The 25,037-nt window shown below is 60.9% G+C and overlaps 4 protein-coding genes across 7 annotated transcripts in view; all 4 read right to left on the bottom strand.

Annotated features, from left to right (window-relative positions):
• Window positions 1-22: 22 nt before the first annotated feature.
• Window positions 23-7,570, bottom strand: ABB37_09296 (putative protein kinase; the record flags this gene model as incomplete). The annotated part of the gene is made up of 1 exon (XM_015808689.1): window positions 23-7,570. The coding sequence occupies exon 1, from the start codon at window positions 5,843-5,845 to the stop codon at window positions 23-25; it is 5,823 nt and encodes a 1,940-aa protein (XP_015652740.1). The 5' UTR covers window positions 5,846-7,570.
• A 945-nt stretch (window positions 7,571-8,515) lies between these two features.
• Window positions 8,516-9,137, bottom strand: ABB37_09297 (putative mitochondrial 40S ribosomal protein S9; the record flags this gene model as incomplete). Of its 3 annotated transcripts, none has more annotated exons than XM_015808692.1 (1): window positions 8,516-9,137. In XM_015808692.1, exon 1 carries the CDS (start codon window positions 9,086-9,088, stop codon window positions 8,516-8,518), a length of 573 nt encoding a protein of 190 aa, XP_015652743.1. In that variant the 5' UTR covers window positions 9,089-9,137. The 3 variants fall into 3 exon arrangements, with proteins under 3 accessions (XP_015652743.1, XP_015652742.1, XP_015652741.1); XM_015808691.1 differs by having other exon boundaries at window positions 8,516-9,113; XM_015808690.1 differs by having other exon boundaries at window positions 8,516-9,103.
• Window positions 9,138-10,156: 1,019 nt separating this feature from the next.
• ABB37_09298 (putative mitochondrial Qa-SNARE protein) lies at window positions 10,157-10,606 on the bottom strand (the record flags this gene model as incomplete). The annotated part of the gene is made up of 1 exon (XM_015808693.1): window positions 10,157-10,606. One exon carries the CDS (start codon window positions 10,604-10,606, stop codon window positions 10,157-10,159), a length of 450 nt encoding a protein of 149 aa, XP_015652744.1.
• Window positions 10,607-12,585: 1,979 nt separating this feature from the next.
• Window positions 12,586-25,037, bottom strand: part of ABB37_09299 (putative serine-threonine protein phosphatase) — a gene marked incomplete at its 3' end in the record, with an annotated part of 13,340 nt that continues 888 nt past the window's right edge. Inside the window, exon 1 of one of the 2 annotated variants that reach the window (XM_015808695.1) lies at window positions 12,586-25,037. This exon is cut by the window's right edge and continues 888 nt beyond it. In XM_015808695.1, the coding sequence (XP_015652746.1) occupies window positions 12,586-23,406 (10,821 nt within the window). In that variant the 5' untranslated portion in view covers window positions 23,407-25,037. The other variant, XM_015808694.1, reaches the window with a different exon arrangement.

Consider the following 25,037-nt stretch of genomic DNA (forward strand, 5'->3'; position numbering starts at 1 on the left):
GCTTCCTTCTCTTTCCTTCCCTCTACAGGGCAAGGAAAGGATGACGCAGGAGCTCCTCCGCGCTGCTCCGGTCCTCTGGCCGCACCCTCACACACGCAGACACGAAGCTCTGCAACTCCACGTAAAGCTGCATTACCCTGTATTGACGCTGGAAGAGCAGCTCCTCGGCTGCAGAAGTGGTGGCGGTGGTGGTGGTGGTGGCCGCTTCGTCCGCCGTTTGCATGGACCCAGTTTTTAGAACGAACCTGTCGCCGCGCACGCTGCCGCACGTTGCGTGCCTATGCAGTGTAGGAGACGCGACAAGGATATCCGATGGCACCGGTGAAGCTGTGACGGAGAGCGGAGAGGGGGACACCGCGGCACACGTGCTGCCGGGCCGCACCCAGTGACCGACCAGCGTGTCCGAGTGGCTTGCCGAACTGTGCGCCGCACCTTCGACCGTCACGTCACGCCCCTCCTTGCAGCCACAATCAGCTGCCGCTGCGACACAGTCAACATCAGCATCAGCATCATCAAGGCGACGGCGCTGGCGGTACGGCGCTTCCTCTTCCTCTGCTAGTGCCATGTCCGCCTCCACTCGGCCGCGGATGCCGCCGTGTGCATGGAGGCGCTCCTCATCATCAGCACTGTGGCTCTTGTCCGGCTCTTCGGTCAACAGGAAGGATGCCTCCGCAGCAGCAGCAGCGTTCCGTGCCACCGTTGTCGGTGACTGGGCGCCTTCGTCCGCCAGCCATTCCGACGCCTCCTCCGCCCACGCACGCACCAGCGGCGGCAGCGGCAGCTCCTCTCTAGCGGAGCCGATGCGATACAAGACGCGGAGCTTGTCCTTCGCGATGTGCCGCCACGGTGCACACCCCGTCGCCATCTCCATCACGACACACCCCAGTGACCAAATGTCGGCCGGGCTGCCGATGGCGTGGCTCTCGAAGCGGATCATCTCCGGGGCCATATACAGCGCCGTCCCACGGAGCTCCGTGATGGCGTCGTGGTCGACCAGCACCGGGTAGGTGGGCGGGGAGACGATCGAAGACGCGCCGTCGCCACTGCTGTTCTCGATGTCTTGATGGGCGTCCGCGTCGCCGGCGAGGGGCTGAGTTGTCTTCGCGATGACGGCAGAGACACTGGTCGGCTCCTCGGCTGCGGCCTCGCTGTGTGCGGGGGTCGCTGGGGGCGTCTGCAGCCGCATCGCGCAGCCGAGGTCCGCCAGGCGGCACTGCTCATCCGCCGTTACGAGCACATTCGCCGTCTTGACGTCCAGGTGGGCGTAGTTGTGCTCGTGCATGAAGCGTAGGCCCTCCACGATTTGCCGGGTGAAGTACTGGACCTGTTCAATGGAGAGCGGCGGCATCTGCGGGTGCAGAGCCTCATTAAGCGGCATCGTCTCCCACGTCGAGCCGGAGTAGGCCATGGAGGGGTCGCCGGAGGAGGGGCTGGTCAGGGTGCTGCCGATGCGCACGTGAAACGCTCCATCCTCCTCCTCCTCAAGGCGAGTGCGAGCGTTGCGCGGCGGCTTGCCGGTAATGGGCCGTGCCGCGTCTTCCTCTGCGCCGTCGGTGATGCCGCTCCGTGCCACGTTGGGCAGCCCGCCGTGGCTTTGGCCCTGATGGACCTTCCGGAGACCCTGCAGTGTGGAGTCGGTGATGTGGCAGTTCGCCGCCCCATCGTCCGTCCCCGTGTGTCGCCACGGGTCGACTGCCGCAGCAGGGGCATCGTCGTCGGCATTGTACCGGCCCGGGTCGAATGCTGGAGCATCGCTGTTGTCCGCGCTGGCGTCTTCCACCGTGGCACCACCTGGCACCGTCGTGGCAGAGGCAGATCGCGCTGCAAAAGCGGCACGACTCCGCACCGCAGCAACGCTATCTCGGTCGTCCCTCGCGTCATCGCCGCCGTCCTTCTTGTCCACGTCGCCCCAGACCGCAGCATCCGCGCTGTTCCCCTCCACCATGTAATCCAGCAGCGAGCCGCGCTGGCAGTACTCCAGGTACATAAGCACCGAGTGACCACGCTTCTCGGCACCGAAGAAGCCGACGATCCACTGCACGTGGTGCCGCGCCGCCAGCGTCAGCACCTCCAGCTCCAACTCTAGCTGCTTCAGTCGCGTGCGCAGCTTCCGATCCTTGGCGTCGAACACGATCTGCTTCGCCGCGAGCACCTGTCCCGTCTCCGTGTTGAGGCACTCGTATACCTTGCCGCAGGCCCCGCCGCCCAGGAAGGCGCCAATGGCCATCTCGCCGTTGCGGCCCGCCACACCCTGCAGACGGGGGCCGTGCTGCGGCTCGGAGGGCGGAAGCGGGGCCGCGAAGTGATTGATCGGCGCACCGGCAGCGACGACCACTGTCGACCCGGCAGCAGCAGCAGCTGCGGTCGAGGAGCCGCCAACGCCCGCCGCCGTTGCTGACCGCGCACGAGAGCCGCGTGCATTCATCACACCGACGCCGGCAGGCGAGATCGAAGCCGTGCGCTCCGCCTCCGCCGCGCCTCCTGCGGCTCCGCGGGCAGGGGAGGGGCTATTACTCGAGCATCGACGCGCAGCAGCAGCGGCGGCGGTCGTGACGCTGCCGCCAAGACTTGTCGGCGAGCCTGCAATCGTCGGACGCGTCATGCGTGCGGCAGCGGCGGCCAACGGTAGGGCAGCGCTGCAGTCGGAGAGTGACGACAGGCCGGGAATGGGAGCCGCCGCGTGTCCGGCGCCGCCACCACGCCGCAGCGGCGGCAACGCGCTCGTGTTCACCGTGCGTGACATTCCAGTCGTGCTATCGTGGTAGGTGAGGGAGATGGAGTAGGAGGCGGAGCCGTCGTCCTGGTGCTTCACCGTCATGTCATCCACACGGCGGTCGTGCGGGGGCTCGGTCGACTTCGGCAACGCTGCGGCGGCCGGGGCGAGGGAGAGAGGGGCCGGCGGTGGCACCGAGACGGTCGCCGTCGCCGGTGTGGCGGAAGTCCACGTACGCGCCCGTCCAACAACCGCAGTGCCTTTCCCGCTCAGGTTGGTGCCGGTGGAGTGGTTCGACGCCTCCCTTGAGCGTGGGTCACCACTTCCAAAAGCAGCAGCAGCAGCGGCGGTGGTGGAGGAGGTCGCGCTCATCGAGGCGATGCAACCCGCCCGATGACACGGCAGAGGGTACACCTCCCGCCCCGCTGCGGACTGGTCCGACACGGGGGTGGAGACACCGGCCACCGCCGTCGTCACCGCCTTGGCGGCTTTCTGGTCTTCAACATCCTTTTCCTCGTCCTCACACGTGCCCATCTCGTTGCTTTCGTTTGCATCTCCGAGTGCGGCGGCGGCGGCGGCGCGCGTACGCCGCTCGCGCAGCCGGCGTCGTTTGCTCTGCAGCACCTCCGTTGTGACGTCAGAGTGCGCCCGATTTCGGCAGTGGTAGTGATGCTGGAGCAGCGAGGAGTAATACACCCCTGGTGACACATCCGTCAACGACTGCACGGCGAAGCCGCACGGACAAACAGCATGGGAGGCATCCGCCGCTCGCGTGAGGCTGTACTGCACCGGCGACACACTATCGGAGGAAGCCGCAGCACCCGCGCCGGAGGCCGCGGAGACAGCACCGGTGGGGGAAGAGGAAGAAGAAAAAGAAGGTGCCTCGTGCAGCAGGCCCTGCAGCTGCTGCGTGTATCGGTGCTGCCGCTCTCGTCGGCTGGTCAACAAGGCCAGCTGCTCCGCAATGGTGCGACGGCGTGCTAGAGTGGTGGGCGAAAAAGGCTCTACCACGCCGTCCTCATCCCCTTCCGGTGCAGCGGGGACGGCGGTCGAGCTGCTGCTGTTCTGTCCGGCGTGTATCGTGGGAAACACACCAACGGCGTCGAGCCGTGAGAGAGACATCTGGGCAGCTTGTCGTTGACGGTCCTTCGCGTCGGCGCGTGCCCGCATCGCCTGCTGTCGCTCTGCGTACGCCTCCCTAGCAGGAAACCCATCCGTGGTGATGGCTGACGAAGCCGTCGCGCTGGCGGCCCGGTCCAGCGTGTCCAGCGCAGCGGTCGAGCCAACACGGCTACTCGCCTCACTCAGCGGCGTTCGCAACGGCGGAAGCCGGCCGATGGAGCGCGGCGTCGCGCCGACGCTGACCGAAGCGGTCACGGGCGAGCGTCGCAAGCTGGCGGAGGCGGCGGAGGCGGCGGGGACGGACGGTGGTGGCCGCGCCGCCGCAGTCGTCGCTACCAGCGTCGAGATGTCTTTTTGCAAGTTTCGCTGCGCACGCGCCAGTGCAACCGGGGACAGCACCGTCGCCTGCTGCAGCGCCGAGGTGGTGTTGCTCGTGCGGCCGGACGCGCTGCCGGTGCCGTCGCTCCAGCTGCGGCTGCCGTGGAGGGAAATGTGTTGCAGAACATGGAGGGGGACGCCTTTGGTGTCGGAGGATAGGGAGTACTGGGAGGGGCTCACGGTGGTGCCCGACACGGCGGAAGGCTCGACGGAGGACAGACGACGGCCAGTGCGCTGGAGGTACGGCACCTCGGCGAAACAAGGAGTCGTTGCAGATGGCGGCGCCGTCGTAAGGGCGTAGCTCGTGGCGGACCAGGCAAACGTGCTGCTGCTCCGTACCGAGGCGTCACTGCTGGTGCTGCTGGGGTGGGCGTTGCGGTAGGCGCCGGTGGTGTTGGCGTTTGCGTTGGGGCCCGTCGCGCTTGTGCTTAGCGCTTCACGCAGCAGCGCGGGGTACTCGTTCGCCGTCACTCGAGATCCTTCGTAGGTGCAGGTCATGGAGCGGGGGTTGGGGCGGCCCTCGAGGCCCTGGTCGGCACCACCCACGAGTGATCGGCTCGCCGCATCCAACATGTCCAAGTACGTGTCCGTCGCCTTCGCCTCGGCACTGGCGCCGTCGCCGTGATGCGGCGGCCCGGCTGCGGCGCTGGCAGAGAGAAGACCAAAGACGCGCGGCCACCCGTGCGCGCCGGCTGCGATGCCGTTTTGCGCGTAGAGATCCAGGTCGTAGTAGTTGCACAACAACAGGTTCGACCCGGTGGAGCGCGGCGGTGCAGCTGCGGCTTTTGATAGCAACACCTGAAATGGCGCTGCCGGGTCAGCGGAAGGGTGCGAGGTGGTTGAGGCGTCGTTGTTCGCCGCCACCGTTGGCGTGCGAGTGTCGGCAGCTGCTACGTCTTCGCTTCGCTGTGACGGCGCGACGAGCTTGGCGGGCCCCCGCTCCTTCACGTCGAACGCGTCCTCGGCCTCTCCTTCCACGGTCTCCTCCGCATACTCGTCCTCCTCTCCTCCCTCCTGGTCCTTCTCTGCGGGGTCGGGACGTGTATCCTGCGCCGACGAAGTGCGAGGGCGCGGCGACACACGGCTGCTGCAGCTTCGACTTGTCGCCGTCAACCCGTCGGAGACATCCGCCGTTGTGCGTTGCGACGTCACGGTCGCCGTCGGCGAGACCGCCAAGGACTTCTCAGCCGTCGACGGGTCGGTCAGTCCTATCCTCGCGGACAGCGACCCCTCCTCGCGCCTCAACGGCGGACGACGCGGCGCCGGTGGGGCAGGCCGTTCGCGAAGGTGGCTGTAGACGCGGTAGGCGACGGTGGCGGTGGCCGCGGCAAGCGCAGCCAGGACGGCGGCGGTGAGGAAGGACGCTCCATCGCCGATGTTGGCCGGTGCGTCCGCCTCCTTATGAACCTCAGACGTTGCAGGCGTATGTATGGCACGGGTCCACCACGAAGACGACGACGACGGCGGCTTTCGCAGAAAGGACGAAGTTTGCCGTGCGGCTGAGGCGGCTCCCCCACCGACAGGAGTGGCTGAGGTAGAAGGCAGTGGCGCGCTTGCCCCTTGCGCTTGAGCGGACGACGCCAGTCCCGTGCTAGACAACGGGGAGTCGCGTGACAAGCTCAGCGCAGACATTCTGGGTGGATGGACCTAAACTGGTGTAAAGCAGAAAAAAAACAAGAACAAAAACAAGAGCTACTGCTATCTTTACAGAGATCCGTCGTCGGACGCGGTGTCCGTATCGACGTCAATCTTCCTCCTTTTCTTTTTTGAAAGCTATGCGGCACTTTCGTTTGCTTGTTACAAATTTCCTTAACGGTCAACTACAGCCGGGAGGCTTATACTGATAATAAAAGGGAAAAGAGAAGAGAGAGAAAACAGCTAAGATGGTGAGTGCTTAATGCTTGAGTGCAATAAGAAAAGAAAAGGGAAGGGGGAAGACACAGAATCCTGTTTTGCCGTCTAGCAACGCGTGTGCTCGCACCACCGGAAGACAAGATCAGAAAGAGAAAACCAAAACCAAAACAATCGGCCAGGCGGCGAAATAAAAGGAGGGGGGAAAGAAAAAAAAGCAAGTCCTGTTCCGCCACCACCCTTCTTTCTTCTTACCCGCTGCGTCGTCCTCCGTCGGGGCGCTACCAATTTCCGCGAGTACTCCTCTCTCTCTCTCCTTGCACAATCGATGTTCCCCTCTCCTGCTCGTCTGCTGATCGCCTCCCTCGCTGCAGCGTTGCGGAGTCAAAAGCGGAGTGCGACAACGGCAGTAGAGACAGAGAATATTTTCTTTAGAAAAAAAGGGAAAGAGAGAGGGCGACGATGCCGTTGGGTGAGCTGTAAAACAAAACAAAAAGGAACAGACACCAAAGGGCAAGAGCACTTCCGTATATATATATATACGGACAAAAAGGCAAAGGAAACCGAACCAACAACGACGCCAGCGGCAGCGTCGGCAGGTCCCGTGGATGCTCGCGCGCAGTGTGCGACTCCACCCAAAATAAATTCGAAAACAAGCGGGAATATATATATATATGTAGAGGAGAAGTAAATGGTCACCACAAACTCCGCACACACTCACCTACCGCAGAAAAACCAGAAGGAAACAACTCTCCCCCCTCACCACAACACACACACACGAGAAGAAAAAGGGGGTTAAGACGATCTCCCTCGCACACCTGTGAAGACGACCTCGAAAAGAAAAAAAAGGAAAGAGAGACAGCAACTTTAGAAGAGGAATACAAAATGCTGTTCCGTGAGTGTGTGAGTGTGCTCCGAAGCTTTTAAGATTTCTTTTGAACTTAAAGATATTTTTTCTTCCTTATTATTAAAGCAAGATGTGGACGCACACAGAGGTCTTACACAGGGGAAGTCACGTGCACACGATGGTTTTCCCCCTTCTCTTCCTTTCCTCTCCGCTTACTGAGTGACGATATAGTTTTGGATAGGAAAAGAAGCAGAGGACAAATATATATATATATATATATACAGCAACGCACAGACGCGTTACACTCGAGCGCAATTCCGCTTCGGAAACGAAGACCACAGAACAGAAACTAGTAATAATAAATAATAATAATAAGCGCGTAATGAACTACAAAACAAAAGGGAGCGGAAAAGAGAAGGTTCCTTTTCGTTCCAGAGTGGCAGTAAAAAGAGAGAAGAACGGAAACATGTGAGGAGGATTCAGGAAGAGAAACCCCAAAAAGAAGAAGAAGAAAGGACGTGGCGTCAGATCAGATGGTCTCCGATGCGCCTCGCCTTTGCCGTTCTTGGCGTCTCGTCCTACTATTATTCTTCTTCCTTCCTTCTTCCTGTTCCTTAAGGGTTCTTTTATGCGGTTCGGTGTACCTTCACGTTTTACCCTTACGCGAGGACGCATTTCAAGTATGAAGAAGATAAGAAGAAGCGCAATAGGAATAAGAATAAGTGGTGGGATGTGTTCGTGAGGCAGAACCCATGCAGGTCAATGCGCATCGTATATATATATATATATATAGCAGATGTAGGCCAGTCAACGGTAGGGGGAGGAAAAGAGAATAGACAGCAGAGTGGGGAAGAAACAGCAGAGAAGGGTGTTTATGTTGTTTTTTGATAGAACTGGCAAGAAGCGTCGCCGCCGTTGCACGGAAGCCAAGGGGAAGGTCACTTAGAACCTCAGACCGACCGCCTCGGCTCAGGACACGCACATGCGCTGCCAACAGCAAAATAAGAGGCAAAAGGCGAAGACACCATGAGAGATCCCCCGTCATCCGCACACTCTGCGCACTGTGCGGCATGGACGGTGACGAGGATGTTGATCCACAGAGAGAGAGAGCGGAAAAGAGGTGGAAGACAGACGCCTCTCCGTGTCACTCCCCTCGTGCAGAGCTCTACTCTACTCCTCCTCCACGACACCGCGCAACGCCACCACTACACTTGGGCATCCGTGGGTGTTGAAGCAACAACGACGGTATTGGCTCCGTTCTTGTCCCCTCCGTGAATGTCATTGTATTATTATTATTATTTTTTGCATGAATACGAGAAATCATAAATAATAGAAAAAAGATGTATCACAAGTGAATATCACAAGCAAAGTGAGTTTCTTCCCGCCTGTCTCACCCGTCCCCCGCACGCGCCCTCCGGCCCAACCGAGATGAAAGATCAGCAACGGCAACAGCAAGAAAAGAAAAAACATCAGAGGGAGTTGCCGCGTTGATGGGGCGCAGTCGCCGTCGTTCTCATCTCGAGCCGCACAGACGCGTCCAGCATCCACGGAAACCGTCAACCTTTCAAGGAAGGAAGAGGCGAGAGAGGCGCGAGGGACTGTCCTTACTCCTCGTCGGCACCGCCGGCGGCGTGGCGCTTCGCGGCCTTGGCACGCACGCGCTTGACGCGGCCGGCGCGGCCGTTGCCGAAGGGCGACGCATCAGCAAACGCGATGTGGCGCTCGCTGTTCACGCGCACAATGAAGGAGGGGATCGTCACGATCTGCTTCGCGACGGCGATGTGGCGCTGCTGGATGAGCACGCGGGCGTGGTGCACCGACTTGGCGAGACCGGCCTTGAAGACGATCGTCTGCAGGCGGCGCTCGAGAATGTCGGGCACGGTGAGAGACAGCACGTAGTCGAGCTTGTCCTTCTCCTCGTCGAGGAAGCCGTACTCGTGGCAGCGGCGCATAATCGCGGAGCCCTCGAGCATGCGACGGGGGTGGGTCTCTGGCAGCGTCAGCAGCAGACGGGCCGTGCGGCGCATCTTCGACAGCGTCATGTTCACGCGCCAGATCTCACGCTTGCAGCGCAGACCGTACTGGCCGCACAGCTTCATCTCGCGGTCGAGGCGCTCCTTCTCGAACGGGCGGCGCGGGGCCTTCCACACGCGGTTGAAGTTGTTGTAATTGCGCATTGATGCCGAGTTTACTGGGACGGACTCAGTAGAAGGAAAAGAAAGACACTAACGTTTCGGTCGATTGCGGTTGCGCGAGTTTGTAAGAGGTGATTTGTAAGGAGGGAGGGGGGAGGGAGGGAGTAGGAGAGGAGTGTTGCACCGGCGGAGAGGCTGCAATGCGAGAGGGCATATCCTTTTTTTTTGAAGAAGAAGAGGGGAAAGGAAGACGATTGCCCACTCGTGGTGCGCAGACGAGCTATTCAAAGCAGAGAAAAAAAAACCAAAACCCCCGGCAGATCCTGCAACGCAGCGTTGTACGAGGTCTATTCCTGACGACTCCTTTCGGTGGAGGCTGTTGGTAACCCTTTGAGAGCTTTTCTCCTCGGTTCGTTTAATTGTCATTTAAAGATCAGCACAGCCTCGAGAGATGAACGTGCGCCTATTAATGCCGGCGATCAGGAGTCACCGGAGAAGCACGTCTTGTAGGAAGCGAAGGGAAACGTGTTGGAGGCGCGTTAAGAAATCTTGCGTTCGCGAACACGCAAACAGACATATATATAGGCAACAAGATCCGCTGTCAACAAGTGGGACAGCATGCTCCACACCGGCTGTACGTGCACCTGCGCAGCCACACGTCTCAAGCAACGAGAAGCACATCGTCCGTACGAGAAATGAAGCAAAAGGAAACCACTTGATATTTTAAAAAGAACATATATGAATAGATAATTGTAGGCAAATGTCAGGCAAACAACAACGGAGATCGCCACTTTTGGCTCGCGCGTTTCTATCGGACGCTGAGGGAAGCAGGAGCACCAAAACGGGATGAAAAGAAAAGGAAAAGAAAGGTGCAGTTGCCCGTCTTTGTTGCAACAAGCAAAAGAATTGTGTGGGGGCTTTCATGGCGCCTTCGCAGAAACGCCAAACAGATAAGAGCGCACATGCCGTTGCATCGCGCGCGTACTCTGTTTAAAAGAGTACTTTTCTTTATTTTCTTCAAAGCTGAGAACAATACTGGAAGCGTTATACAACGTCTGTCTCACACGGCCCAAGCGCCACCGACTCCATCCTTTTCCCCTTTCGCTTCCTTTACTTTCGAATGAACTTCGAGTAAATGATAAGGACAATCAGCAGCAACAGAAACGCAACGACACAGCCCTTAATGAGCCACTCCTTGTACACGCCCATGCGGATGTCGTGAATTACCTGGCGAGAGTCTGTGAGGTGCTGATGGGTGGAATCGACGTTCTGGAGGCTGTTCTGGATCACCTCCCGCTGCTTCCCTAACGACTGCAGCGTAGCGTAGCCGGAGTTGTTCGTCGACTCGTTCGTGCGCAGCGCTCGTTCGATGTTATCGCGGGTTTGCTGCGACGCAGTGGAGGAGGAGGGGACGGCGGCGCCTGGGCCGCTGCCAATGCCGCTGTAGCCGCTGCGAAGCCCCGCGGCGCTGTTTGCTGGCTGCACGGAGGTCTTCATGTGATCAATCAACGCGTTTGGAGACCCGGCGTGGGTCCCCTTCTCGGCCGAGTTGGAACGCATCTCTTCGTTTCCAGCTTCTTTGTTGTTGCCGCTGCTGCTCTTCTTTTATTATTATTACTGCCTGGGGTTGTTCGTTTACTACGTGAGTGGGGGGGGGGCTGACCTGTACGCTGCTGAGCTGTGGCCGTACACAGCAGTCCATTACCGTTGCAAAGGGATACGGTTGATCGTTCCGACAGTGTGTGTATGTGTGTGTGTGTGTCGCGATGAACGCAATGCGAGAGAAAGGACGTCGTTAAGAAAAAAAAACAGTAGAGGGAAGGAGAAAGAAGAAGGTTAGGGGAAATGGCAACGTCCATGGCCGACGTACGCGTTGACGGGCAACGCTCTTGCGGACACGGCTGCATCGAGAGGGCCTCCTTGTCGTGTTGCCTCTTCGCTGTTCTTCACTTCCCGCCCCCCCCCCCCCAACTTTTCGGAGCAACTCCTGCTTTCCTACAAGGAAGAAAGGGTGAGTTGCTTTGCGCAGTGCGTGTGTGCCAAAGCATCTCCCACCTGTTCCCCTTCTTTTTAACTCACGAGCCCTGGAGGTAGAGCACAAAGGAAATGGAGTGCTAACGCAGTCCACCCCTCTTCCAGGCGAAGGAAAAGGGCGCTGCTGCACACGTCGGCAGCTACACAAGAAGCCAGCATCCTCTTCGCACGACAGCTACGCCCGCTTCTTCTGTCGTCTGAATCAGTGTTCTGCGAATTATTATTATATATTTTTGATCAGCTGAAACTATTAGGAACACATAAATGTCGTGCACAACGCCAAATCACGGGAGCATAGAAATACAGAACTCTAGAGAGAGAGAGGATCAAATGGCAAGCCAATACCAAACGCACGACGAGAGCATCATCAGAGAGTAATCACATGGCAGGAGTGCCGATGCCAAGAGCAAATAGAAAGGGAAAGGTTTCTTCAAAAAATAAAATCCAAAAGAAAGAGAGACAGCGAGAGAGCTGCACATCGTTGCAGAATTGAAAATAACACTTCGTGTGCATCTTTCGCTCTCCTTCGTGTTGCTGCTACGGGAGGTGGCGCCGAAGGAAGGCTGCTTTGCCGGCTGTGTGTGTGTGTGTGTGTGCTGAGAGGCGTGACCTATGCAGGACCGGCAGTGCCGCCAAGGCGAGATCCTTTGCCGGGTGCACCGCAGGAGAGAAACAGACGAAGAAGAACGAAGTTTCTATTAATAATAAAGACGCTTGAGAGGAAAAGAAAAACTGCCATAAATGACCACAACAGAAAAACACAAAAAGAGGGGTAGAACCTCTCCACACACCTACATAGATACACCTACATACATACATATATGTACATGCATTTCCAACGAACCAAAGGAGATCGTTGTAGCAACGAAGATGCGAGTAAGAAGAATAATAATAATAATAATAGTGGGGAGAGGTACGTGGCGGCGGAGGAAAAAACAAAAATGAGTGAAGGGAGAGAAAACACACACACACACACCAACAAAACAGCAGCAAGGGATGTACACCGCACGGACCACCACACCACACCACCGAATTCGTTTCAAACCTTCCAAGCCTTCCTTCCTTTTCTCGTCGATATTGTGTGGAGAGGGGAGGTGGGAGGGGGGGGGGGTCCTTATCGTTGTTTGATTGATTGTTTCTACACGCCAAAAACGGAATAGAAGACAGGAGCACGGAGGGGGGGGGTGGAGGGGAACAACACGAGGAATAGAACATCCTGCATGAAGCCTTCTAACAAGAAACACAATAATTAGAGGGGAGAAGCACGGGGGCATGACACCATGAAACATACAACAACGGGAGGGGGCCGCATTCGCAGCAGTGCGAAGACGCGTAGAAGACCAACACCTAAAAAAGAAAACTTCGTCAGGAGCACGTTGAGAAGAGGAGAAAAACGGCAGGAAATGATGCAAAATGAAATTTCAGCTGAGAGGAGGAAACCCAAAATCAGCCACTTGGTGTGACAGCGCACATTCGCGGGGGAGGGGAGGCGGGAGCGAAGACGCTCACCGGTGTGCCGCGGGAGTAATTGGGCTTAAAATAGGGCCGTTGTTGTGCGGCGGTAACGCGGGGTAGTGCGAGCCGCCGGTCACCAGCCGCGGCGCCTCCGCTGACGCTTTCCCACTTTTTAGTCCCTGCACCGCAGACCGCTTCGTCGACGCGCCCAGCACCGATTCAGCATTGGCGCCTGCCACCATTTTGATGCGGTCCGTCATGCTTGCCGCTGACACGCCGTTGCTGTCGCGCGACAGTGAAGCGTTGTTGGAGGCGGGGAGCTTCGGCTGAAGGGGGTACAGCGGAGAGGGCTTCGCCTGCGCAGGGTGCGGCTCGGTGTCGCGTGGGACGTAGAGGGACTCGGGCGATGACACGCCGGAGTTGCTCCCCGTCGATGCCGCCTTTTCAATGGCCGGCAGCGGCTCGAGTATGGACGGGTGGCTGCTGCAACTGCCGCCACCAAGGCCATCCCCACCACCACCAGGAAGGTTGTGGTGCGCCGTCAGCTGCGGCACCGCGACGATGTGCGCGATGGAAAGCGTCGGAGGCGAGAAGGAGACCGTCGCGCCGGTAGCGGGCTCGGCCCACCCTTCCTTCTGCGTGCTTTTGCACCGCTGCGAATCCTCGCCGCTGTCGCGACGAGAGCGGTTTCCCCCACTTCCCGAGGTGACGCTGCTTCCACTACTCTGCTGGTTCCGTCGCTTCTTGCCGCCCCGCACGCCCCTGGTGGCGGCGGCGAACTTCGCAAGCGGCGACATCTCGCTCCCTTTCGGCATCTCCAGTATGACCGCGGGGGGAGTAGAGCGCGCCATGGCGGATTGTAAGGGTGGGCACGGCGTAAGGGCCGCGCTCGCCAGCACGCTGCTCGCGCAGTCGTTGCTGTCCGTTGCGCTGTCGCGGCGCTCCGGCGGGGGCGGTCGTGCTGGGGCGGTGAGGGACTTCTCGGGTGCTGCGCTTGGCAGCTGCGCTGCGTCAGCCGTCACGGCGGTGGCGGTGTTGGCCGTTCCCTTACTTGACGAGCCGTGGCAGTTTGTCTTCGCCGTGGCGGCGGAGGGGCTGTTCGTGCCTTTCGGCTGGCCGGCCTTTCCAGCAGCCCCGTTGACGTGGGCTCCATCCCCGTGTCCCTCGGCACCAGCGGCCGCGGCGGGAGAGGAGTCGCCTATGTGCTGCAGCGCCGGCGCCCTCGCCACGAGGGACTTCAGCGGCAGTCGACGGGTAGGAGGCGGCAGACGAGGCCGACGACCGTGTGCCGCTGCCGTGCTCGGAGGCGTCGCCTTGTCGCTGGGCGGAATTGCCGTCATCGGGGCCGCCTCCAACATCGCGTCGTCGGCGGCGGTGGCCTCTTCCTTCACCTTGGGAGGCGCACCCTGGGAACCTGTGCTGGGCTTATTGGACTTAGTGCTGCGCGGGAGACCGTTCTTCTTGGTGGTGCTGCTGCCGCTGCTGGTGCGACGGTCGTCTGCCGTCGGTGTGTTGGCATTCTTCGGAGTGGAGTCGGGAGAGGTAGAGGGAGGCACCGCCAGGAGCGTCGCCTCTGAAGTGGATCCTCTGCTGTGCGCAGAGCTGACCGATGCTGTTCCGGCCGACTTCACCGACGCCTTCCGCTCCGTCACGCTCGACGGCTTCTTCGCGTTGGCGCTGCTGTTGCTGTTGCCGCTGCCGTGGCGCTCCTTCGTCGCCTTCGACGCACGTCTGCTGGGCGGATGCTGCGTGTCGGCCGCGGACTCGCCGCGGCACTCCTCTCCCGCTGCGTCGCTCGCCGTTCCAAGCCTGTGTGGATCGCGCTGCGGCGGGGGGCCGCCCGAGGACGGCGCAGCGGGAGAGGAAAGGGCATCGGCTGCGGTGGACGCCGCCCCGTCTCCGCCCGGCAGCACCGGAGAAGGCGGCGGTGGGGCCACGGTGCTCGTGCCGGTGCTGCCGGGCCGACCGGTGTGGACCTTCGGCGAGGACTGCGTGGTGGTGGTGGTCGTCGTCGTCTCCGGCGCCTCCGACACGTCGTTGTTCTTCGCGGAGGCCATCTGAGAAACCGGAAATTCCGCCGCAGCGGCCTCACCCGACGGGACCAGCGGCAAAGGGCTTGCGTTCTTGGCTACGGGAGTCGACCGTGAAGGACGCGATCTGCTGGCGGCGGCGTGGTGGTCGTGGGCATCACCCTGGTTCAAGGGCAGTGGCGGTGGAGCAGGGGTGGAGAGCCTGCCGCCCTCCGTGCTGCTGCTCCCGCCGTCGTGGGTGGGGAACGCTCTGGTGGGAGAGGAGAAAGAGGAGACAGCGACGGAGGCCTCCGATGCCGGGCAGGGCGGCGAGTGCGACCCACTCCGCGCGGCGTCGCTCGCGGTGGTGCGGCTGTCCTGCTGTGCGTGCGTGGGTGCGACGGTAGCCGTTGTCGCTACCGCGGCGGCGGCGGCGGCGGCTCCTCCCTCTAGCTTCGACAGCACTCTTTCGACCTCATCTGACCCTTCCGTCTCGGTGGGAGCTTTGGGCGTGGCTCCGGCCTTTTGGTGGCCCGCGGGCGAGACGGTGTCGTCGCGCTCCTGCGACTGCGGCACCGAGGTGGGGCGTGACGGGCGTGCAAGGGACGACGACGACAACGGCGGCGGCGGCGGCGGTGGGTGCTTCTCGGGTGTGGCTGCGGCGTCGCTGCGGATGCGGTGGTGCGGGTGCTGCTGATGGGGCACCTCGGCCACCGTCCTGTGTGGGCTGCCGTCCTCCTCCTCCGTGGTGTTCTCCGCCGGCCGGTGCTTCCGCAGTAGCGACGGCGGTCGCAGCAGTTTCTGTGGTGCACCATCGTCTGCCCCTGCGCCGCGGCTGTCGGAGGTGACGCTGCTGCTGGCGGGCTGAGCGTCACTGAGCGTCGCCGTGGTGTTGTTCGGCATGCCGCGCTGCCGCGTCGGCGGGGCCGGTGGGCCGGGCGCCCGCCCTGTGAAGGGCACCACCGACATCGCGACGAGTTCGTTCTCGCTTGTCGTGCTGGACGCGTTCATGAGCACCGTCGCCGCCGCGCCGTGCTTTGCTGCGTGGATGCCGGGGACGCGCTGGTGGTGGCGAGAGCCTTGAACGGGCACCACGGCCACGGTCGTGCTGGTGTGACGTGTGGTGCTGCCGGGAAGGCCAACGTGGTCGACGACGGCCCCGCCGGCACACGTGTCGCTGCCCACCATCACCGCGCTGCTCATCGAGGCGGCGAAGCTCAGCACTGGCGATGTGGAATGCGTCGGGTGCTGTGCGCCAAAGGACCGGTTGAAGGGCATCGTCACGCGTTGCTCAGCGGTCTGGTTCAGCATGTACGGACGAGCTGAGATAGACGCAAGGCTTAACTCGAGATAGCTGTCCGGGCGCTGGCTGTGGCTGGTACTGCTCTGGCCCGCGACGCGGCTGTGCGGCACGGCGTGCATCGGGGGCGGCGTAGGCACCATCACAGATGAGACAATAGTGTGGTTGCGACTGTTGAGCCTGCTGGTCTGCGAAGGGGCTGTGTACAGGGAGACGAGCGAGAACTCCGCCTCCGCGCCAGGGTTGCTGTGGCTGTTCAGCCGCGCGCCGTTGTGATCGCCGCCGCTGAGTGAGCTCTGCAACGCAACGTGCGTGTGCTGCGGCACGTCCAGCGATACCGTAATCGGCGACGGCGCGTGGAAGGAGGACGTGGGAGACGTAAACCCCACCGAGAACATCTGCGCCGCGCCGGCGCCGTGCGACTCGCTTTGCGCGTTGCATTGAAGTCGTTGCGGCGGCGAGTTGGTGCGCCTCGGATGCAGGACGCGTTTTTGTTTTGCCGGCGGTGGGCTCGGGGCGGCATCGCCGTCGTTGTTGTTGAGTTGGCGGTGATGGTGGTTGGCCTCGCTTGAGTTGGACGCGAAGGAGGTGAGGGAGCTGGCCGCGAACGCGATGGGCGTGTGGTGGTCCTGCGGCTGCGGCAGCACGGCACGCGTGCGTCGTGACGGCGGCGACTGCTGCGACGCCGCCGCTAGACGTTGCATCAACTCTTTCACAGTGATGTCCGCACCGTACACGTCCCCTAACGTAGCCAGCGCGGTGAGCACGTCCATCGGTGTCGGTATCACAGATGCGTGGAGGTGGCGATCGCCGACGTCGTCGAGCGAGAGCGCCGCCGAGGCCACCGTGCTCGCACTCCGCAGTGAGGCCTGCGGCATCGTGGGGTTGTGCACGTTGTTGACGGCGCTGACGACGTCGCCGCCGTTCGGAACGCCGATCCCCGATACCGCGGCGGAGGAAAGACGACGATGTGGACTCAGCTTCCCATTCGCCACCACAGTGGGGATCAGCGTCGCTCCGCTCGACGGCGCGGCCCATGAGGCGAGATGTGGGTTGTTGCCGCCGAGGCTGCTGCTGTTCACCGCGATGCTCGGCGAGTCGGAGTCGAGAAGGTCAGACTGCCGCGGCACCGACGCCGACGGGGCCGCCTCGGCCACGGTGGAGAGAAGAAACGGCGCGGCAGCGGAGCTGTTGCGGCGTCGCTGGCCAGGCGGTGTGGCCGCGTACCCCACCCCGTCCGACGACAGCGGGCGACCGGCCGTGTTGGGCATCTCCGCTACGTGCAACGCGGTCGGTGTCTCCGTGAAGTGCCCCTTCACACGAATTGCGGCGGGTTGGCGCGTCTCCGTACCGTCGGCCTGGCTCGCTGCCCCACCGGCACTCGCAGCGGCGGCAGCAGCAGCAGCGGAGGCCGGAACACCCGTCGAGATCGTGACGGACACACTGGAGAGGGAGCCGGCGTTCTCGTCCACCGCGAGGTCGGCATTCGCAAGCGGGCGCTCGCTCCCGACGCCGTCAGCGCTGCCTTCTCGCGCAAGGTCGCCAAACGGCGTCCCCACCGCACTCGCGGCGTCGTTTGCATCCGTCGCGTCGAACAGCAACTCCTCCAGCGCCTCCACCTCGTCTTCGTGCTGCACGGGCTTTACGCCGAAGAAGGCGAGGAACTCCATGAAGAGGATGTAGCGCTCCCCGCGGACCTGTTCGCTGAGGTAGCGGTGCTGGGCGTAGGCGTTGCCGTCGGGTAGCACGTCGGCCGGGGAAGGGTCCTGTGCGCTGGTGGGCTTGGTGCGCTCGCCGGGCACCCCCACGGGGGAGCCCTGCACGTTCGAGAGATCCATCAAGTCGCTGTAGAGGCTGCCCGAGCGCTGCCGACGGCGATTGCGCATCGACTGCACGTAGTGAATAGCCGAGTCGTGCATGCACTCAAAGAGCTGATGCCCCTGCGCGGGGGACAAGGGGTGCTCCAGCAGACAGTTCATAAACTTCATCAGCGGCAGGAACTCAGCCTCGGTCAGGCGCCCGTTGTGGCTGCGGTTCAGCGCCTGGAAGAGGAAGCGCAGACGCGTGTAGCCGCCCAGCAGCTGCTCCTGCACCCGCATCAGCGTAGGGTAGATCCAGGGCGGCATGGAGAGCCGCTTGTTCACGCGCTGCTCTAACGTAAGCGGCAGCGTTGCACGGGTGTTGAGGTCGATCCCACCCACGCCGTCGCCCTCGGCCGCGTTGCCGGAGTTGAGCTGAAAGAGAGCAGCGTTGTAGTCATCGAAGGGCTTCGACATGCCCATGGCGGGCCCCGTGACGGAGCTGCTGCTGCTCACGGACGTTGGGCTCTCGTTGAAGCTGTGATGGCGCCTCAGCGGGGCGGTGGAGGAGCGGGAGGTGGGGGAGGTGCGGGAGGTGCTGGTGGTGTTGCTGACGTCCTCAGGAGATTCAGTTGTGCTAGTGCCGTCATCTGCGGTGATGGGGTTGCTCTTGAGCCGTGATCGGCTCACAAGACTCTGCGGCGCGCTCTCCTCCGTTGCTGCTGCCATTGCGGCGGCGGCTGAGGTGGCGGCGTCACTGTCGGCTGTGTGTTCTCCCCCCAGGGTGCTGTCCACCACCGTGGCGGCAGTTGCGTCGGCGAGCGTCGACGCGCGCGGCACACGCGGCTCCGGCGGCACCGTCGCCCCTGCGTCGTGTGGGTCCGTCTCGTCCTCCTCGTAATCCAGCGGGAGGACCAGCACCTGCGAGGCCGGCGAAGAGAACTGCGTGTTGGCAACGAACGCCGTGGAGGCAAGCACCGGCGGCGCGGCCCCGGAGTCGCAGGAGCCCGTCTGTGTGTCGGCGGTGTTCGCGTCGCTGACGCTGCGGCACCGCTTCAACGCCGAATCCGTCATCACGCTGTTGCGCCTACTCGCCGCCGGCCGGGTTGAGGTGACACTGCTGGACGCGTCCGTCTCCTCGCTGCTGCTAGGGTGTGGCACGTGAATTCGACCGAGCCGGCTGCCCGGCGCGGTGGGCGAGGTGGTGCTGATGATGTCGACGATCTGCTCTCCGCTGGCCCCCACCAATGCACCGCCGTCGACCTTCGCGAGGAAGTCGTGCCTGGCGGCTTGCGGGGCGGAGAGGTAGGAGTGAGTGCCGTCGTCGGCGCCGCTGCTGGGTGGTGCGACGGGGGACGTCCCGCGTGAGCCGCTGCCCGACTCGGCGTCGTCGCCATCGCCTATTCTTCCGCTGTCTGGTTCGTCAGAGGACGACGATGGCGGTCGTATGAGGCGCAACCTGTTTTCGATCACTTTCAGCTTACTCGCCAGCAAGCTGCGGCCACCACCACCGCCATCTCCATCACCGTTTGGTTTGCCACCCGCCGCCCTTTTGGCCCTCAACGCGAAGTTGCCGCCGCCGCCGCCGCGCGGTGCCTCACTCGAGGAGGAGGAAATCGTAGAAGAGCAGGACAGGCTATGATATGGGACGGCATGGGGTGGGCTCTCCGCCCGCCGGCCCCCCGCCACCATCGAGAAGTCTAGCTCGCCACTCACGAGCAGCTCCGGCTCCTCCGCGCCGCCTCCCTCGTCCATCACGGCGATAATGCTGTTCACCATGTCGCCCACGTACACGTGGCCTTGCATCGACACATCAAAGAAGCAGAAGAGGGCAAATATCTCGTTGTCTTCCATGGCGGCGGCGGCCGGGGACAGCACCCGCACCTTCATCGCGAAGGTTCTGAAGTCCAGCTGGACGTCGCACCACCAGTCCTCGCCCTCCGTGGTCGGCTGCTCGGTGCTCGCCGCCGTGCCGATCGCGTTGGCCGAGGCGAACTTCCACGGTTTGCCTGAACTGCCGGTCTCCGACGGAGCGCCGTGGCTTGGCGTCGGCGCCTCCGTCGCGGCTGGCAGCTCCAGCATGGACGTCGTCAGCGGCGAGGTCGACAGCAAGTCCGGCGCGCTCTTCGGCATCGCAGAGGCGTTGCGCTCCTTGTTGGCGTCGCCGCAGGAGTTCGTCATGGTCGTGTTCCCGTTCGGGCTGCTGGCGCTGCTCGCGTTCATCGCGGGTCGCTCGCAGAAGGCGTTGACGACGTCCTCCGGCAGGTCGAGGCCACCGCTAATCCGCCGCACCGTAGACTTCTGCCAGCTCAGTCGGTAGTCGATGGCAAAGCACACGTCAAAGTGCCGCAGAAACCGCATGTACTCCACCGACGGCGCGCCGTCCACGACCAGCCGCGGCGCGAGGAACTGGCAGAGGTAGTACCATGGAATGTCCAGGTTCAGCACATCCCGCATGACGACGCACCACTCGGCCTTGAACACGGTGCCGGTGTGCATCTCATCGACCTGGTTGAACGCAACGAGCAGCGCGTACCGCTGGAAGTACGTGAGTTCGCGAATCTGCTGGAGGGTCTGCAGCTGAATCATGATGGAGGCATCCTGCGCCAGCGCGCAGCCGGGGCGCAGAGCACCTTGGCTGCTGAGGCTAGAGTAGGAGGCGATGGATGCTTGCGTGCCGCGCGAGCCACTCGTGGTGCGGCAGCCGCTGCTCATGCTTCCCCCATTCGCACTGCCACCTCCACCACCGGTGGTGGTGGTCAGCCACCGCTGCGTCGAGGAGCCGGTAACGCTGGTGCTATTCATCTTCGTCGGAGGAGCGCGTCCAAGCGCCGCGGGGGTGCAGGTAGCGCCATCCCCCACCACCGCCGCGGCAGTAGTGCTTTCTGCGTTGATGCGCTCCTCGCTGTCGGAGAAGGCGCTGCTGCGGTTACTTGCATCGTTCATTAAGTCCTCATCACCCAACACGCCGCCGCTGCTGAGGTAGTAGGCGCAGATGTACTCATCGCCGTCCATGAGGGCAGCCTCGGCCAGCGTTGTCGCGTTGACGCGCCGCAGATACCGCTGCTGCGACGGCGGTGTGGGCCCCGTGAGCGCAGACGCGTTGGACGCGTTGTGAGGGGAGATGCCGCTCCCCGCCGCGACAACGACCGACCCGCTCGTGCCATCGGTCTTCATCGAAAGCTCTCGCGGTGCCGCTAGCGCTGCGGTGTTGGCGGTCAACAAGCCCATCGTGCGGGCGAGACCATCTGCACTGCCGAGGCCCATCCTGTTCGCGGACGCACCGGTCGTACCGACGAGGGGGGAACCGCCGTCGCCACCAGCGCGGCCCCGGTTGCGGTCATCCTGCGAGCACGCATCGATGCCGCCGTCCAAGAGACCGTCCTGCTGGTGTTCGCGGTAGTCTTCTTTCAAGAACCAGGTGTGGAAGACGGGCTGCTCCGCCTCCCGCGTCAGCACCGCCACGGCGCCGCGGTTGCCGGAGACACCGCCGTAGTTCGACGCGCTGAAGACGGTGATGGACTTGTTTTTGTGAACCAGATCGAACCCGGCCGTCTTCACGTCGTGCGAACGGATGAGCAGCTTTAGGTCGTTGTTCTTCAGGAACTGCTCCGTGATGTTCGACAGGTACTCCACCCCGCAGCCGCGGCTGCTGCTGCGCCAGCCCTCGCCCTGATGATTCATGCCGAGCTGGCGGGAGCGGAACTTCTCGACAGGGTCGTTCCACAGCAGCTCCGCCAGCAGCTGCTCCGATCGGGTGGACTGCTGCTCGACGGGGATGTCGCGGACGTGCCCGATGGCTTCGATCTCGGACAGCTTGCACACCAGGCGCGGAGCCCCGCCGTGCATGACGGCGACGCGGTGGTCGACGACGCTCATGAGCGGCATCACCTCGTAGCTGTCCGTCATCGCATCCAGTAGATAGGCGGCACGACTGGCGTACTTTGCGTACAGCTCCGCCATGAAGCCGTACTCGATGTTCGTCGAGTAGTTCTCGTGGTTACCGCGGTTCAGGAAGACGCTGTCGGGGTAGGTGCAGAGGAGGCCGTAGATGAGCATCAGCACCTCGCAGCCGTACACGCCACGGTCCACAAAGTCGCCGTTGAAGAGGTAGAACCGCTCCGCCGAGGGGAGTCCCATGCTGTTGATGATGTACTCTAAGTCCTTCATCTGCCCGTGCACGTCTCCCACGATGATTAAGGAGGAGTTGGCCGGGATGGCGATGTGCTGCACAAGCGGGCGCCGTTGCAGTAGTTTCGTGGCGGCGCGCACGATCTTCAGCACGACGGAGAACTGCAGTACTTCACGGCCCTGGCAGTGCCGCATGAGGGCCTCCAAGTCCGGTACCCGCATGAAGCCACCGCTGTTGAGGGGGGTGCTGCAGACGCAGACGGGGTCGCTTTGAAACGACGGGATGGGCTCCTCGTCCGCGTAGAAGTCGCTGTCCTTGAGCGGGCCGCTCAGCGCGCTCGAGCTCAACTCCGATGACACACCTGTCGCCGCCACCACCGCTGCAGACCCGCGTCGGTGGCTGCTGCTGCCATGGCCGCTGCCGACGTCGATGGAGCTGAGCCGGCGATCGGTGCGGAGGTTGTGGTCCACGAGGCGCAGAGCCGCCGTGTCCTTGCTTCGCCCCGTCGCGCCCTCCTGTGCGCTGTCCATACGCTGCCACACGGCGCTGAAGACCTGTTGGCGGAAGAGGTGCATCGTCATGTTGCGGCGCCAGATAGTTTGAATGGTGGAAAGGGCGGGCACTAAGGCGTCGGGGTAGTTCTTCAACGTCTCACGCACCGCCATGTCGGCCGCGAGGAAGGCGGGGAAAGACGGTCGGGGGACGGAGGACTCGCTGCTGCCGTTATCTACCGCGTCAGGTGTGCCGCTGTTCGTGGCATCGGCATTCTTCCCTCGTCGCTTCGGCTCGTCATCGCCGGGAGGCACGGCAACAGTGACAGACAACGACGGCCCGTCCACGCCGTCCTGCTCCGTCCGTGACGACAGTACACAGCCCGACACGCTTTTCTGCAGCAGCGACGCCGACGCGGTGGACGGCGTCTTCATAATCGGCTGCGCCTCTGTGTCTTTGCTGGCGACTTCGACGGCGGCTGTCTCGGCGGCGGAGAGGGAGACCTGCGAAGGCGGCTCTGCGGAGGAATCAATGACGGGCGCGTATGACGAGCACGACGGCTGTGGTGCTGGTGGTGGTGACGGTGCTGAAGCAGGAAGAGTGCTCGGAGGCCGTGTCCCCGCCCCGCGAGCGGTAGACGGCCCGCTCATGATCAGCGGCACCCCACCACGCATGGCTTCCTTCTCTACGCGCCGCTCCCGACGGTGCAAGGCGGCCTGTCGGTCCTGTTCTGCCTTGGCGATGGTGCGATACGGACACAGGGCCAGCATGCGAGGCAGCACCATCTCTCCGCAGAAGGCGCAGCGCTCCAGCTTGCAGTACAGGCGGTGCTGCGATAGCTTCGCTGCGTCGACGCGCACGTTGCAGCGGACACAGCGTACCCAGCTCGTGGAGTCGTTGCAGGTCATCTGGTGCGCGGCGAAGCGCGAGGCGGGCATCGTCATGTTGCACCACTTGTTGGGGCAGGTAACGATGCCGCCTCCGCTGCGACGCTGGTCGTCGGCCTCGTCGATGAGGTACTGATACGGATCATCGGGACACTCCCCGCCCACTCGCGACAGCCATTCCTCGACCAGCTGGCGCAGCGCGAAGCGGGCAATATACTCCTCCGCCTGCTCTGTCTGTATTAAGGCATTCATTCCTGCACAATACTGTTAAATAAGAAAAAAGGGAAAAGAGTATTCTCTAGCTATAATAATAATAGTAACAGGGATAATAATAGCTCCAAGGGAACAGGGAAAGCGGCAACAACAGGTGATCCGTGACAGCGGGAAAAAAAGGCAAGCAAAAAAGCGGTCTGAGGCTGACAGGAAGGATGACAGACGGCAGACCAAACCTCCGTACTTCCCAACGTCTGAGGACGAAATGGGAGAGTACTTTACAAAGCGTGTGCCTGTGTGTGACAGAGAAGAAAGAAAGAGAGAGAGAGAGCAGGTGGGTTCTCGATGGCTCCCTTCCCTGATCAGGAAGAAAGAGCAACAGAAGGCACCTTCGCTAACGAGCAGAGCAGCGTGCCGATCGTGCTAGAGAGGCGGTAAGCAAAAAGGGAAAAGAAAGACGAAGAAGAAGAAGATTTGAAAGAGAAAAACAGGGGCAGATATTAAACGAGTGGCTTGACGACTGGAGTAGGAATAAGGAAACAAACAGAAGAAACAAACACCAAAGGAGTAGAGCTCCACACGGCAGAAACCAAAAGAAGAAGAAGGAAAGGAAAGAGAAGAGAAAGCAAGCAAATGAATAAAGAAGTGATATGTACAAGCGAGATGGGTGTTTTGATTCGAGAAAGAGAGAAAGAGATCGAGAGAGATAGATAATAACAAGCAAACGAGAGGTCGATTATGTTGTGAGGTGGGAGTAAAAGAAGACGACAGGCAGAAACAAGAAACAACAGCAAAGGCAGAGGTGACACAAGAGATCACACATACATACAAAACAAATATATATAAATAAAAGGATGTAAAGAGAGAGAGAAAGAGAAGACACTGAAAATATTATTTGCAAGTACCAATTATTGTCTTATTTTTAGAAGAAAAGGGAGCCTGAACGGCTTAATCATTACCCAGAGAAGAAATTAAATAAAACGTCAAAGAAGCAATAGGAAAAGATCAAGAAGCAAGAAAGCCATATACAAGCGTGCTGTTAGAGGACGAAGAAACACGCAAAGCAGAACCACACGCAAAGAATCGTGAAGACAACAAACGACGTAAAACAAACTGTTTAAAAAAAAAGGGAGAAAGAAGATTATAAAGAGAGAGAGAGAGCGCACCAACGAGCAGGCGGGAGAACAATAGAGCTGGATGTAAGAAGTACTTCAACTTCTTTGTTGTGATATATATATATATATATATATATATTCTGCTCTTCTCTCCCTCCTGATGTCTCTTATTTTTCTTCTTCTTTTTTAATAAGTCGTCTTCGGATAGATGAAGTGCCAAAATAGTGCAGCTACTACCCACGTAACTACGCCTCGCGCACCGTAGGAGAAAACAATTGTTCTTCTTCCTGTTATTACTCTTATTAAAAAAGAACGAGCACGGACAAACTGAAGAAGATATATATATATATATATATATTCTGCTCTTCTCTCCCTCCTGATGTCTCTTATTTTTCTTCTTCTTTTTTAATAAGTCGTCTTCGGATAGATGAAGTGCCAAAATAGTGCAGCTACTACCCACGTAACTACGCCTCGCGCACCGTAGGAGAAAACAATTGTTCTTCTTCCTGTTATTACTCTTATTAAAAAAGAACGAGCACGGACAAACTGAAGAAG

This window comes from Leptomonas pyrrhocoris, assembly GCF_001293395.1.
Source record: "Leptomonas pyrrhocoris isolate H10 chromosome Unknown, whole genome shotgun sequence".
NCBI classification, from domain to species: domain Eukaryota; phylum Euglenozoa; class Kinetoplastea; order Trypanosomatida; family Trypanosomatidae; genus Leptomonas; species Leptomonas pyrrhocoris.